Here is a 15,916-nt window from a genome sequence, read left to right as displayed (position 1 = left end):
AACTGCAAATACTACAATTCGATTTAGCATCTCCACTGGTTTAACACAATACCTCCTGCACTGCTTTACCACTATACCTCTCAGTCATTATTCGGCATTTAGGCTATTATCCTGCAATGCACGACTTCTATCGAGAGCAGCTCCACATGCAAGGGAGTGCACGCTACCTGACCGACATGAACATCAGGGGGCTGGCCCCTCTGTGTGCTCTCTGCGCTCTGGCGCCTCAGACCTTCTCATCTCTTGTCTTCCCTCTTCTGTTGCTTCTCTTCTCACGTAGCCCACTGATATACTCGCTGTATGAATGGGCCAGTGAGTAAGATTTAACCATTTATTTATTATTCATGTTTTTTGTCTTGTGAGACAATGGAGACCTTAAACATTTACTAGACTTCCACAGCTTGGCCTTCATTCCATCCTCCTTTTTCAGAGATAAGGGTAATGTTTGCTTATTTTTTGGCATTGAGTCCCGTGCTTGGTGTGGTAACAGCTGGTTCATCAATCTACTTTCTTTTCTCCGAGGTACCGGGAGTTTTATGTTTGTTTGGCCTCAACTTATGTGTCTCGTGTGGCCACAGCTTGTCAGTAGAAAGTAGTGCTCTGGAGTAGGGGAGCCTCCGGCATACTATGAGTCAACCGTCATACCTTGTTACATAGCTGTCAAGTCAACTTAGATTATATATACTCAAACAACCATTAACTAATCAATTACATATTCTTGGTTCTTTCGGTAAAGTCAGGTAGAAGGGAAACAATAAAATAATAAAAATATAAAACAATTAAATTTTCACGACGTTTCGACTGCAACACAAGCAATCATCATCAGGTGTGAAAACCACAACAAGAAAATTTGAAAAAAGTGGCGGTTATTTTAACGTTATTTGATCGAGACTTATGTAATTCTTATTTTAACGTTAAAAATAACCGCCACTTTTTTCAAATTTTCTTGTTGTAGTTTTCACACCTGATGATGATTGCTTGTGTTGCAGTCGAAACGTCGTGAGAATTTTATTGTTTTATATTTTTATTATACTGGTAGGAACGAAGTTGTAAACTGAGTGTACCAGCCTGCAATAGATTAATGTGTCCGTCCGTCCGTCCCCTTTCAATACTTTAACGAAGTGAAATCTCGTGCTGTTGGGTGTAAAATCAGCAATAGACAGCGCAGAGACTTGTCCTACCAGCCCACCCTGCAGGGACCTGTTTTTATTGTTTCCCGCCTACGTGACTTTACCGAAAGAACCAAGAATATGAATCCCTGCAGTCACGAAAGCTTTAAATCTAAATTTAATCAATTGCAATTTTCCTCTTTATCATTGTGATTATCATTATTATTATGACAAGACATTATTTGATCGAGACTTATGTAATCCTTCTTAACACTATTTTTTATAAGGGTATATTCACAACACCACGGTTTTTGAAGCTAAAGCTAGGGATGCATCTTATCGTCTGGTAGGTGGGTGTTGGCGACCAGATCGTTGTAACTTTACTGACATCTGCCACGAGTTTGGGGTGCGTCTCCTTAATTTCTGGAGCGTCGTATAATGCAGAGAATGTGGAACATCACAAAGAGCTGAGTGCCAGGCTGGCACTTCACTGAGCCGCCACCACTGCGCTTGCCCCCAGGGTCAGCAGGCCTATGAGGAGTGGAAGTGGAGGGGCAACCCTTCGGTGCTGGAGGTGCTGTGCGAGTTCCCCGGCGTGCGCGTCCCTGCCTCGCTTCTCGTGTCTCAGCTGCCGCTGCTGCAGCCGCGCTACTACTCCATCAGCTCGTCCCCGCGGGCGCAGCCCGGACAGATCCATGCCACGGTCGCTGTGGTCTCCTATCGCACGCACGGTGAGACGTGTGCCCAGCGCGGAACTTGGGGTGCCTTGCACAGGGGACTGATGGATGGAAGGTGACAGAAGGGGTGCCGCGTGGTTGACGTACGCCCTGGTTCAAGGAATGAAATGGGCTCTCCTCTGTCCATTTTCCCCTCTTCATCGCTTGGTACCTGGGCCCCTTCTTTCAGTGGACTCTGATGTAGTGCATAACCTGCATACTTAATAGATACAACACTCTTATTATAATTATATACACAGGAAAGCCTCACTGAGTCTCATGACTTTTTTCAGGAGGGTCCTGCCAAGTTTTTGCAGTTAGGGGAATGATAGCTATGTAGATACATGTATTTCTTTTAATTGCCATATTTAGACCATGACACTGGCACACAATGACCTAATCTTGCAAATGATGCCACAGGATCATGAACATCCACTGTGAAGCAGCCGGTACGTAATTTTTTGACTAATACACACCACAGTATTAACTAGGGCAGCAGCTGGATTTGAACTGTGAACTTCTGCAACAAGCGACGAACATGCTATTGCTAGGCCATGTCGCCACTATCTTCATGTGTGTGTGCTTGTAAATATGTGTTTGTGCTTTTATGCTGTATAAATAACCATGTTATTTATGCTGATGATCTATGCTGATGATCTGGTAACTTCTGCTCACTCTGAGGAGTTGGAGACTCTGCTGCTGAGCTTGGTACATGCCACAGAGGTGGGGCCTTACCATCATCCCCACAAAAACAAAACATCTGCCTCGGTATTTTGTGCCAGCACACACACCGCAATTTAAACTCCACGTAATTAATGGGGCAGTTGTGGAGAGAGCGGAGGAGTTTCCATATCTGGGCAGTGTGCTTATGATCAGTTCCAGTTTGGCAGCAGAGGTCTCACTTCACTGTGTGGAAGCTACCTGGTCTGTAGCTCCACACAAAGCTCCAGGTCTTCTCAGGCACAGTTATTCCCTCCATTCTTTATGCTTGCAAAACCTGGACCCCTCTGAAGGAAGATTTGGTCCAGTATGAAACATTAAGGCTGGCCTACCTAATATTCATCCTTGGTTTAACTAGGGTGGATTATGTGAGGAATCACAGATTTTTCAAAGATCTGGACACTGTCCCATCGGTGAGTACCTCCAGCAAGCGAGGCTGCTTTGGCTGGGGTATGTGGCCCGCATGTCTAGCCATGGAATTGCCAAGCAGCTACTGTTTGACCGGAGAGAGGGGCTAAACGAGCATGGCATGGACGAGAGAATATATTAACTGATGTAGAATAGGAGGATATGGAGCTGAGTGGATTTGCCGATGGCTGGTACCAGCAGTAGTAAGATAAGCTCCTATGGAGGAGGCTAGTGAAAGATGTGACTGGCCCTCTAATAACAGCGATGGGCAGAACGGAGTGCCGAGCGGCTAAAATGCAGAAAGTTGGCACAGTAGGGAGCACAGGTGTAGCCCACATGCCCAGCTACCGCATGCCTAAACAGCTTTTGTTCGGCCGGATCGAGGGAGATAAACGGGTGCGGCACGGGCTAGAGAAGAGATGGAGTGATGTGGTAAAGGAGGATGTGGAGCTGAGTGGACTTGCCGATGACTGGTACCAGCGGTGTCAAGATCGGCCTCTGTGGATGAGGCTCGTGAAGGACGCTACTGGGCAGTTGGAGGCAGTCGCCCTCCAACAACAACGGAGGGGGGAGGAGCGACGCTCACAACAACGAGCGGAGCGCCGGGTGGCTAAAGCACAGCAAGTTGGCACAGTAGGGGGCGCAGGCGGTGCATCAGCCAGTAATCTCAGTCATTCTAGATTTGAAGCTTTCGTGACTGCAAGGATTCATACTCTTTGGGTTTATTCGGTAAAGTCACATAGGTAAAATTAAATAAAAGAAAACAATTAAATCACGACTTTTCGGAGGCAACACAAGCTTCCATCTTCAGGTGGAATAGTCACAGCAGAATATCTGTGTCAAGTGCACAGCTCTGAGACGATCGGGTTTATATATAGGTTAAGGGGGGGGGGGAGGAGCCAGAAAGGAATGTTGGTGGGTGGGAGGGCTGAGTTAAGCCGCCTTTTGTCAAGCTGCAGGGGGTTTGGGGGAAGGGGGTGGTGGACTGCAAACACATGCGAGTAAAACCCTTTTTGTTATGCTGCAGGGGGGTTCGGGGGGAGGCGATGGCGTGCGAGTACGCCCCATTTTTGAAAACGAAAGAAGCAGCTAAAGTTTAGCATACCACCACTGAAAATTGCTGTACAATTAAAAGGCAGCTAACGTTTGACTTGATTTAAGAATTTGGGAATTTGGGCTCAAAACTATATAATCTCTATTTTTTTATTTTGTTGTTGTATGAGTTTTTATCCATAATGACAGTGGCATTGCCTTTGTCGGCCGAGAGGATGACTATATCATCTCTATTTTTTGAGCAATATCAGTAAAAATGAACGCTCTGAACTCGTGAATTAAAAAAAAGAGAGATGATATATTCTAGATTTGAAGCTTTCGTGACTGCAAGGATTCATACTCTTTGGTTCTATTCGGTAAAGTCACGTAGGTAAAACAAATTAAAATAAATTGAAATAAAATGAAAGAAACAATTAAAACACGACGTTTCGGAGGCAAAGCAAGCTTCCGTCTTCAGGTGGGACCAGTCACAGCAAAATCGCTGCACCAAGTGGTGAGGTTCTGGGAACCTCGAGCTTAAATACAGGTTGAGGGGGGGGGGTGTGGGAGGGGCCATGTAGGGGACTTTAGTGGAGTGCGGAGCTGAGTTAATCTGTCTTTTGTTGTGTAGATGGGTCATTGTGTGTGTGCAATATAAAGGGGAAAAAATAGAAGAAAATTAAAGAAGATTATCGAGGATGTGCTGTACGGGGGCAGTAGAAAAAATGGAAATAGAAAAGTTCGGAAAGAATATGTTTGGTATATCACTGCTTGAAATTGCTGTTAGAAATTAGTTAACGTTTGGTATGATTTAAAACGTCTTTCTGAGGCTCTGGGAACCTCGAGCTTAAATACAGGTTAAGGGGGGGTGGTTTAGGAAGGGGCCATGTAGGGGACTTTAGTGGAGTGCGGAGCTGAGTTAATCTGTCTTTTGTTGTGTAGATGGGTCACTGTGTGTGTGTAATATAAACGAGAAAAAAATGAAGAAGATCGTCGAGGATGTGCTGTACGGGGGCAGTATAAAAAAGGAAATAGGCTAGGAAAGAATATGTTTGGTATACCACTGCTTGAAGTTGCTGTTAGAAATTAGTTAATGTTTGGTATGATTTAAAACGTCTTTCCAGTGGTTGCTGAATTTGAAACCATCCTCTTGGTTGAAGTTATGCCTGTGTTTGTATATCTGAATAACTTCGTGGACAAATCTTTGGTGATAACCTGTAGGTTTACAAAGAACCTTGGTATCGGAAAAGACAATCTCATGGTCACCCATAGCGTTGTAACAATGATCAGCCACAGTAGAAGAATTTGTTCTGCCGTGTTTCAAATCTGATTTGTGCTCGCGAATTCGGTCAGAGATATGTCGTTTCGTCTCCCCAATATAGCAGTCACCACAGGTACAGTTCAATTTGTAAACTCCGGGGTACTGTAAGTCAGGGATGACATCCTTTACGGATGGGATCAGATCACGTATTTTGTGTACTGTATTGAACCGGACTTTGGATCTTGTGTTTATTTAGAATTTTGGAAATCTTTTTAGTAACGACTGCTATGTATGGTAGTGTGATGGTTTTGATCGGAGTATCAAGTGGTTGTTTCTGTATTGTAGGAGAAACAGCTTGGCGGATGGTACGGTCAGAGTATCCGTTCCTCCTGAGGGCCAGTCGTACCAAATTTAATTCACTGGTCAAGTGGTGTTGGTCTGAAATGCAATGAGCCCGATGGTATAACGTTTTGATGAGAGAGTTCTTTTGAGCTGGGTGGTGGTGGGAATCCGATTTCAAGTAGGAATCTGTGTGGGTGGGCTTTCTGTAAACAGAATGTCCCAATGAGCCATCAGACCTCCTCTCAAACAGAACATCCAAGAATGGCAGCTTGCCATTTTTCTCTACTTCCATGGTGAATTTGATGGAAGGGTGTCTGGAATTGATGTGGTCCAGGAAAAGGTTCAAAGCTGGGAGGCTATGTGGCCAAATGACGAAAGTACCATCCACATATCTCTTCCAAAGGGAAGGACTGAGGGTGGATGTCTGGATGGCGTCCGATTCAAATTTCTCCATGAAAACATTGGCTATCACTAGTGACAAGGGGGAACCCATGGTACTACCCTCATTTTGCTTGTAAAAGGTGCATTCCAAGTAAAGTAGGTGTTGGTGAGGCAGTGCCTAACCAGCGCAGGTACCTCGGGGTTCAGTCCATGTTGGACCAGATCCTCAATTATTTTAATGGTGTCAGGTACTGAGACCTTGGTGAACAGAGAAACCACATCAAAGCTGACTAGGATATCGTCAGGGGCCAGTACAATGTCTTTGACCATAGAGACCAATTGGGATGAGTTAAGTACTGCTGAGGTGGTCTTGCCAGTAAAAGTAAGCAGAGTATCTGACAGAAAACGGGCTAGTTTGTAGGTAGGGGAGTTGATCGCGGACACGATGGGTCGTAGTGGGGTACCTTCTTTATGGATCTTGGGAAGACCATAGAATCTAGGAGGTCTTGCAGCGGAGGGTTTTAGGGAGGGAAGTTTGGTTGGTTCGATTAGGGAGGTCGAATTTGTGATGATCTTGTTGGTTTTAATCGTTAGGCTGTTAGTAGGGTCATTTTTAATTTTTGAGTAACTCTCATCATTGAGTAGGTCCTGAATTTTATTGTTGTATGAGTCTTTATCCATGATTACAGTGGCATTGCCCTTGTCGGCTGAGAGGATGACAATATCATCTCTCTCTTTTAATTTCGAGAGTTCAAAGCGTTCATCTTTGCTAATGTTGCTAACGGGTTTCTTAGCACTCCTAAGAATAGTGGCTATTTCGGCTCTCGCAACGTCTGCTTGGATGTGTCCTATGCCTTTGAGGGCTACATCGACATGAGAAATGATATCATCTAATGGTATATGTTTTGGGGTGACAGCGAAATTTATCCCTTTAGCCAATACTGTTTTCAGATTGTACGAGATCAGGGTACTACTCTGATTGATATCAATTTTGTTAACATCTAGTTTTGTGATCTGTGGAACTGGGTTTTTCTTTGATAGGTGGTTGAATTGAGCAATTAGGTTAGCCTTGCATTTGACTGACAGTGAATGAGCAGAAGAAGCAGTCATGTTATCAACGTGGTTCCAATCATAAGGTGTAATTTTTTGTGTTAACATTAAATGGGATCGTAGGAGAATCCTGTCTAAACTGTCGAGTTCAAATCGGAGTAACCTAATCCTCTCTGAGATTAGTGATAGACTAGCCTTAAACAGAAGTTCGGTGAAGATACAGCGGCAGATGTGAGAGTGAGAGCGATGTGTATTACCTTCTGGTCGCGGCATCTTTTGAGGAAGGTCAGCGTCTCGATGAGCTGTGACTTCTTGTCTCGTTTTCTGTTAAAAGCTCTAACATATAGGTGAAAATCTTCCCCGTAGAAGTTGTTAATTCTAGATTTGAAGCTTTCGTGACTGCAAGGATTCATACTGTTTGGTTCTATTTGGTAAAGTCACGTAGGTAAAACAATTTTGCTGTGACTGGTCCCACCTGAAGAAGACGGAAGCTTGCTTTGCCTCCGAAACGTCGTGTTTTAATTGTTTCTTTCATTTTATTTCAATTTATTATATTTTGTTTTACCTACGTGACTTTACCGAATAGAACCAAAGAGTATGAATCCTTGCAGTCACGAAAGCTTCAAATCTAGAATTAACAACTTCTACGGGGAAGATTTTCACCTATATGTTAGAGCTTTTAACAGAAAACAAGACAAGAAGTCACAGCTCATCGAGACGCTGACCTTCCTCAAAAGATGCCGCAACCAGAAGGTAATACCCATCGCTTTCACTCTCATATCTGCCGCTGTATCTTCACCGAACTCCAAACAGATTCTTTTTAAGGCTAGTCTATCATTAATCTCAGAGAGGATTAGGTTACTCCGATTTGAACTCGACAGTTTAGACAGGATTCTCCTACGATCTCATTTAATGTTAACACAAAAAATGACACCTTATGATTGGAACCACGTTGATAACATGACTGCTTCTTCTGCTCATTCACTGTCAGTCAAATGCAAGGCTAACCTAATTGCTAAATTCAACCACCTATCAAAGAAAAACCCAGTTCCACAGATCACAAAACTAGATGTTAACAAAATTGTTATCAATCAGAGTAGTACCCCGCTCTCGGACGATCTGAAAACAGTATTGGCTAAAGGGATAAATTTCGCTGTCACCCCAAAACATATACCAGTAGATGATATCATTTCTCATGTCTATGTAGCCCTCAAAGGCATAGGACACATCCAAACAGACGTCGCGAGAGCTGAAATAGCCACTATTCTTAAGAGTGCTAAGAAACCCGTGAGCAACATTAGCAAAGATGAACGCTTTGAACTCTCGAAATTAAAAGAGAGAGATGATATTGTCATCCTCTCAGCCGACAAGGACAATGCCACTATAATCATGGATAAAGACTCATACAACAATAAAATTCAGGACCTACTCAATGATGGGAGCTACTCAAAAATTAAAAATGACCCTACTAACAGCCTAACGATTAAAATCAACAAGATCATCACAAATTCGACCTCCCTAATCGAACCAACCAAACTTCCCTCCCTAAAACCCTCCGCTGCAAGACCTCCTAGATTCTATGGTCTTCCCAAGATCCATAAAGAAGGTACCCCACTACGACCCATCGTGTCCACGATCAACTCCCCTACCTACAAACTAGCCCATTTTCTGTCAGATACTCTGCTTCCTTTTACTGGCAAGACCACCTCAGCAGTACTTAACTCAACCCAATTGGTCTCTATGGTCAAAGACATTGTACTGGCCCCTGACGATATCCTAGTCAGCTTTGATGTGGTTTCTCTGTTCACCAAGGTCCCAGTACTTGACACTATTAAAATAATTGAGGATCTGGTCCAACATGGACTGAACCCCGAGGTACCTGCGCTGGTTAGGCACTGCCTCACCAAAACCTACTTTACTTGGAATGGCACCTTTTACAAGCAAAATGAGGGTACTCCCATGGGTTCCCCCTTGTCACCAGTGATAGCCAATGTTTTCATGGAGAAATTTGAATCGGACGCCATCCAGACATCCACCCTCAGTCCTTCCCTTTGGAAGAGATATGTGGATGATACTTTTGTCATTTGGCCACATGGCCTCCCAGCTTTGAACCTTTTCCTGGACCACATCAATTCCAGACACCCTTCCATCAAATTCACCATGGAAGTAGAGAAAAACGGCAAGCTGCCATTCTTGGATGTTCTGTTTGAGAGGAGGTCTGATGGCTCATTGGGACATTCTGTTTACAGAAAGCCCACCCACACAGATTCCTACTTGAAACCGGATTCCCACCACCACCCAGCTCAAAAGAACTCTCTCATCAAAACGTTATACCATAGGGCTCATTGCATTTCAGACCAACACCACTTGACCAGTGAATTAAATTTGGTACGGCTGGCCCTCAGGAGGAACGGATACTCTGACCGTACCATCTGCTAAGCTGTTTCTCCTACCATACAGAAACAACCACTTGATACTCCGATCAAAACCATTACACTACCATACATAGCAGGCGTTACTAAAAAGATTTCCAAAATTCTAAATAAACACAAGATCCAAGTCTGGTTCAATACAGTACACAAAATACGTGATCTGATCCCATCCGTAAAGGATGTCATCCCTGACTTACAGTACCCCGGAGTTTACAAATTGAACTGTACCTGTGGTGACTGCTATATCGGGGAGACGAAATTACATATCTCTGACCGAATTCGCGAGCACAAATCAGATTTGAAACACGGCAGAACGAATTCTTCTGCTGTGGTTGATCATTGTTACAACGCTATGGGTGACCATGAGATTGTCTTTTCCGATACCAAGGTTCTTTGTAAACCTACAGGTTATCACCAAAGATTTGTCCACGAAGATATTCAGATATACAAACACAGGCATAACTTCAACAGAGAGGATGGTTTCAAATTAAGCAACCACTGGAAAGACGTTTTAAATCATACCAAACGTTAACTAATTTCTAACAGCAACTTCAATCAGTGGTATACCAAACATATTCTTTCCTAACCTTTCTATTTCCTTTTTTCTACTGCCTCCGTACAGCACATCCTCGACGATCTTCTTCATTTTTTTCCCGTTTATACTACACACACACAATGTCCCATCTACACAACAAAAGACAGATTAACTCAGCTCCGCAATCCACTAAAGTACCCTACATGGCCCCTTCCTAAACTCCCCCCCTCAACCTGTATTTAAGCTCGAGGTTCCCAGAACCTCACCACTTGGTGCAGCGATGTTGCTGTGACTGGTCCCACCTAAAGACGGAAGCTTGCTTTGCCTCCGAAACGTCGTGTTTTAATTGTTTCTTTCATTTTATTTCAATTTATTTTAATTTGTTTTACCTATGTGACTTTACCGAATAGAACCAAAGAGTAGAGATGATATAGTCATCCTCTCGGCCGACAAAGGCAATTCCACTGTCATTATGGATAAAAAACTCATACAACATCAAAATCCAGGACCTACTCAATGATGGGAGTTACTCAAAAATAAAAAAATGACCCTACTAACAGCCTAACGATAAAAACCAACAAGATCATCACACGTTCGACTTCCCTAATCGAACCAACCAAACGTCCCTCCCTAAAACCCTCCGCTGCAAGAACTCCCAGATTCTATAGTCTTCCCAAGATCCATAAAGAAGGTACCCCACTACGACCCATCGTGTCCACGATCAACTCCCCTACCTACAAGCTGGCCCGTTTTCTGTCAGATACTCTGCTTCCCTTCACTGACAAGACCACCTCAGCAGTACCTAACTCAACCCAATTGGTTTCTATGGTCAAAGACATTGTACTGTCTCCTGACGATATCCTCGCCAGCTTTGATGTGGTCTCTCTATTCACCAAGGTCCCAGTACCTGATACCATTACAATAATTGAAGATTTGGTCCAACATGAACTGGACCCTGATGTACCTGCGCTGGTTAGGCACTGCCTCACCAACACCTACTTTACTTGGAATGGCACCTTCTACAAACAAAATGAGGGTATGCTTATGGGTTCCCCCTTATCACCAGTGATAGCCAATGTTTTCATTGAGAAATTTGAATCAGATAACATCCAGACATCCACCCTCAGTCCTTCCTTTTGGAAGAGATATGTGGATGATACTTTCGTCATTTGGCCACATGGCCTCCCAGCTTTGAACCTTTTCCTTGACCACATCAATTCCAGACACCGTTCCATCAAATTCACCATGGAAGTGGAGAAAGATGGCAAGCTGTCATTCTTGGGTGTTCTGTTTGAGAGGAGGTCTGATGGCTCTTTGGGACATTCTGTTTACAGGAAGCCCACCCACACAGACTCCTACTTGAAACCTGATTCCCACCACCACCCGACTCAGAAGAATTCTCTCATCAAAACGTTATACCATAGGGCTCATTGCATTTCTGACCAACACCACCTGACCAGTGAATTAAAACATGTACATCTGGCCGTCAAGATGAACGGATACTCTGACCGTACCATCCGCCAAGCTGTTTCTTCCACCATACAGAAACAACCACTTGATACTCCGATCAAAATCATCACGTTACCATACATAGGTGTTACTAAAAAAGATTTCCAAAATTCTAAACAAACACAAGATCCAGATCCGGTTCAACACAGTACACAAAATCCGTGATCTGATCCCATCCGTAAAGGATGTCATTCCTGACTTACAGTACCCCGGTGTTTACAAATTGAGTTGTACCTGCGGTGACTGCTATATTGGGGAGACGAAACGACATCTCTGACCGAATTCGCGAGCACAAATCAAATTTAAAACACGGCAGAACGAATTTTTCTGCCGTAGCTGATCACTGTTACAACGCTGTGGGTTATCATGATATTGTTTTCTCCGATACCAAGGTACTCTGCAAACCTCCCGGTTATTACCAGAGATTTGTCCATGAGGCCATCCAGATATACAAACACAGACACAACTTCAACCGAGAGGATGGTTTCAAATTAAGAAACCATTGGAAAGATGTTATAAATCAAGTCAAACGTTAGCTGCCTTTTAATTGTGTAAAGGAGTTCCCGACGACTCACTCGGAGGCTAAGGTAAGTTAAGGGCTTCTGCCAAGGGTTTATTACAAATCTTTAACGATACACAGGGGTGAACAACTTCCCAGGGGTTAGGGGTCCCGGGCTAGGTCCCGACACATCCGGCTGCCCTGTGCTGTCTCCTCTGTGCCAGCCATGGGATCAACCAACACGGCCGACCGAGGAGCACAGCCACGTCTAGCCTGGCACTGTGCTCTCCCCTATCCCTACCCTCTTGCCCCTGGCTCCCCGTCCCACACCTCCGACCCTACTCTCCAGCTACGACCCCGCTTACGTCACGGGGTCCCCTTTTTATCTTTGAGGAGCTGTGACGTCACGCTGCTGCCCCGAGCGCATGACGTCACATCATCGCCCTGGACAGCACACGTGACGCCACTTCCCCATTCTACTCCTCTACAATTGTACAGCAATTTTCAGTGGTGGTATGCCAAACTTTAGTTGCTTCTTCGTTTTCAAAAATGGGGCGTACTCGCACTCCATCGCCTCCCCCCGAACCCCCCTGCAGCATAACAAAAGGCGGCTTAACTCAGCCCTCCCACCCACCCACGTTCCTTTCTGGCTCCCCCCCCCTTAACCTATGCACTTGACACAGATATTCTGCTGTGACTTCCACCTAAAGACGGAAGCTTGTGTTGCCTCTGAAACGTCGTGATTTAATTGTTTTATTTTATTTTACCTACGTGACTTTACCGAATAAAACCAAAGAGTATAATCTCAGTCAGTCGACCCGTGGCACCTGGGTCTGCCGCGTGACCTCCTGCCAGCATTTGACACTTCACGTGGCCTCAATGTGCACATAGCCTGGCACAAGCGTTGTGGTGATGTCACCGCCACTTAGTGACGAATGGCAGTTGTTGTTGTTGTTAGTAAACAGTGGTGTAGCAGTGGTTGGCATTGGCCTTGTTTTATTTGTAGTCATTATTGACCAGGCACAGACCACCAGATTGCTACACTTGAGAACCCTGTTTAATTGCAGGCGGCTGCAACCCCGATTTGAACCCAAATTCTTAAAGGTTGGGAGCTGAGTGTGTTATTGCACGGTAATAGCCCTCTACCCACTTTAAGTGCAGAATTTTAAGAAGTTAATAATTTGCACTGTAAGATGCACTCAGTGGAAAACTGTAAATGTCACTGATGATGATGATGGATGTTGCTACTGTTCAAGGTGATTGTCTTGGTGATAATAATGAATGCTATTATTGCTGCTGCTGATGATAATTAATGTTCATGGCGTAATAACTCAAGTCACTCAATGCTCATGTCAGTAAGGCACAATTGATGTGAGTAATTATTAAATGATAACAATCAGCGTGCATATAAGCAGCACAATGAACCCAGATTGCTAACTTGCGGTGCACCTCACCTACTTGCGCCAAGCCATCTGCTGTTTACATCGTTGGAATGCTGCCTGCGTCTTTGAACACTTGGCAAATTCCTGAGTTCATTTCATTAAGGGGGTGGGGGCAGCGGTGGCCACAGTGGTTATTAACTCACCACACTATGAAACCGGTAACGCAAGTTATTCCTAATATCAATGGCGAGTAGTCTCTGAACTGGTTTTGGGCTGTCCCCACCTTCACCAACCAGCGTGGTGAATAATGGTTAAAAGCGACCCCCATGAAACTGACACGGTGTAGGAAGGCCTTCATCAAGCAGTGGATTGACAAAGAGCTGTGCATAATTATTATTACATGTTAAGTACACATGCTATTGTCTTACAGTTGCATTGCCGCGTCTCACACCTGCGCATCATGTGTGGCTCCACGCCAAGGAATTACAATGGATTCATACAGAAGCTGTTGCTATTGTTGTTGTTATTGCTGTTGTTTCTGCTGATGCAGGTGTGCGAGTGCGCGATACTATCGGTCTGATTGTGATGCGTTGACAATGATGGCTGGAACTCCCCCCTCTCCCTGTCCCGTGACCCCGTGACCCCTATGTTCTCTGAGCAGGGGGACATGGGTCCCTGCACCATGGCGTTTGCTCGTCCTGGCTCAGCCACATTGAGCCCGGACACAGTGTGCCCTGCTTCGTGCGCCCGTGAGCTCCCACACAGACACTCGGTGACACGGACACAGACACACATTTGGTGACATTAACACACACACATTTTATGACACGGACACACACACACACACCTGTGACATGGACACACACAGTAACACACAACCCTATGACGTGTACACAGACCCATGCAGAGATGTGCCGGAGGGGGCTGGGGCCAAAGGGGCAGTTGCCCCCCACCTGCCCCCACACAGTGTCCACGTAGTCGCTGGACATCTTGATGACTTTTGAGATCATTTGAGTAAAATTGTCAATGCATGTTTATTACATTATTAATATATTTCTGAACTTAGATACATTTCATACTCCAGAATTAAAATGTAATGTACAAGCACATATGTATTTTGAACTGCTTTCGCGCCGTATGTAGCCAACCATGTTAAACGGAGGTGTGGGGAAGGATAACAAACTGAACACAAAAAGCAGTTTTAAAGAAATAAGTTTTCAATGTTAATTGAAAAGTGCATTGCACCAGTGGCTTACTAATATCGGAAGGAAAAGCGTTCCAGACGGTCGAAGAAGTGCATCTGAAAGTGCGCAGTGACCATCTTTGTTCGATGGCTAGCCAAAAGAGCAACAGAATAATGTAACATGCTCGTCAATGCCGCGACCTTAAATGCCGCGACCTTAAAACAAAACAAAAAATACAATCGGCAACGGTTTGAGCAAGAGCTCTTCTTTGTAGCACATGAATGTTTTAGTATTATTTATTATATATTCTTTCAAGGCAGTATTGTTGTCGAGTGAGCTTCTTTTTGTTGGTTGTCCTTTTGTGCCATTGTCAATGCAACAGGATCACCAAAGAATTTGTTTATATGAAATAATATATTTTTTATTTTAAATGAGCTGGGTACACCACTGGGCAGACATGAATCCTTATTCTTCTTTCGTATGGCTGCTGAAGTAGATTGCGAGTAACAACTACAATTTCACATCCTGGTGTTCAAGTACGACAACCATGTCATAGAGTGGCGGCGTGTATCACTGTGATGTCTCCTTCGTATTTGTGGATCAGGAATTGTGATGTAAAATGTTATACTAGGTTGTTGGGGGCCACCTTATTATCAAGATGAAATACAGTGACTTGTTTTGTGGGGATTTGGCTTGAGCCTCCATCAATATCAATAAATATTGCCCCATGTTGTTTTGGCCTTGGTTCAGAGTAGATTCGATGTCGTTGAAAGTGGCTGCTTGTGTTGCCAGGGCAAGGTCATCCGCATTTCCAAATTTGTATGATCTGGTTGGCGGCATGTCGCATTTATAGAGAATGAAGAGTGTTGGCTGCGAGTACTGAACCTTGTGGCAATCCATTGTTGAGGAACCGGGGTGAGCTGGCTTTGTCACCCATATAGACATGCAGACGCCTATTGCTCAGCATCATCCTTATCAGGCATATTGTTTTGAGGCAAGGAATGGTCCTTGTGACCTTCAACATCAAGCCCTTAATCCAAACTGTGTTGTAGGTCGATGACAAGCCCATGGAGGCTGTGCTGGTCTTGGATTTTTTTTCTGGAATCTGACCTCAATGTGCATTGCAAGGACCAAAACTTGGTCACAGCAGCTGAGTCCATGCTGGAATCCCGCTTGTTCTTAAGGGATCACTGACGCGATGAGGGGGCTGATTCTCTGGAGGATGATGCATTCCAGGAGTTTATAGGTCGTGCACAGGAGCGATATCGATCTATAGCTTTCCGGGTCATTGGTTGGCTTGCCCGCTTTGGGTATTGCAATGACCATTGCCTCCCACTATGCTTTTGGGATGCATCC

General features: G+C 44.5%; 1 protein-coding gene across 2 annotated transcripts in view; it reads left to right on the top strand.

Moving 5' to 3' along the window:
• Positions 1-15,916, top strand: part of LOC116950298 (nitric oxide synthase 1-like) — a 187,169-nt gene that overhangs the window by 155,132 nt on the left and 16,121 nt on the right. For both annotated transcript variants that reach the window (XM_076072480.1, XM_032968017.2), the window contains 2 exons: positions 1,630-1,840; positions 14,038-14,125. In XM_076072480.1, the coding sequence (XP_075928595.1) occupies positions 1,630-1,840; positions 14,038-14,125 (299 nt within the window). The remainder of the gene's footprint in view (positions 1-1,629; positions 1,841-14,037; positions 14,126-15,916) is intronic.

This window comes from Petromyzon marinus, chromosome 38 (genome assembly GCF_048934315.1).
Source record: "Petromyzon marinus isolate PM22_M1 ecotype Great Lakes invasive population chromosome 38, UKy_Petmar_22M1.pri1.0, whole genome shotgun sequence".
Classification (NCBI taxonomy): domain Eukaryota; kingdom Metazoa; phylum Chordata; class Hyperoartia; order Petromyzontiformes; family Petromyzontidae; genus Petromyzon; species Petromyzon marinus.
The sequence above is the reverse complement of the archived record's forward strand: the minus strand, read 5'-3'. Positions and strand labels throughout refer to the sequence as shown.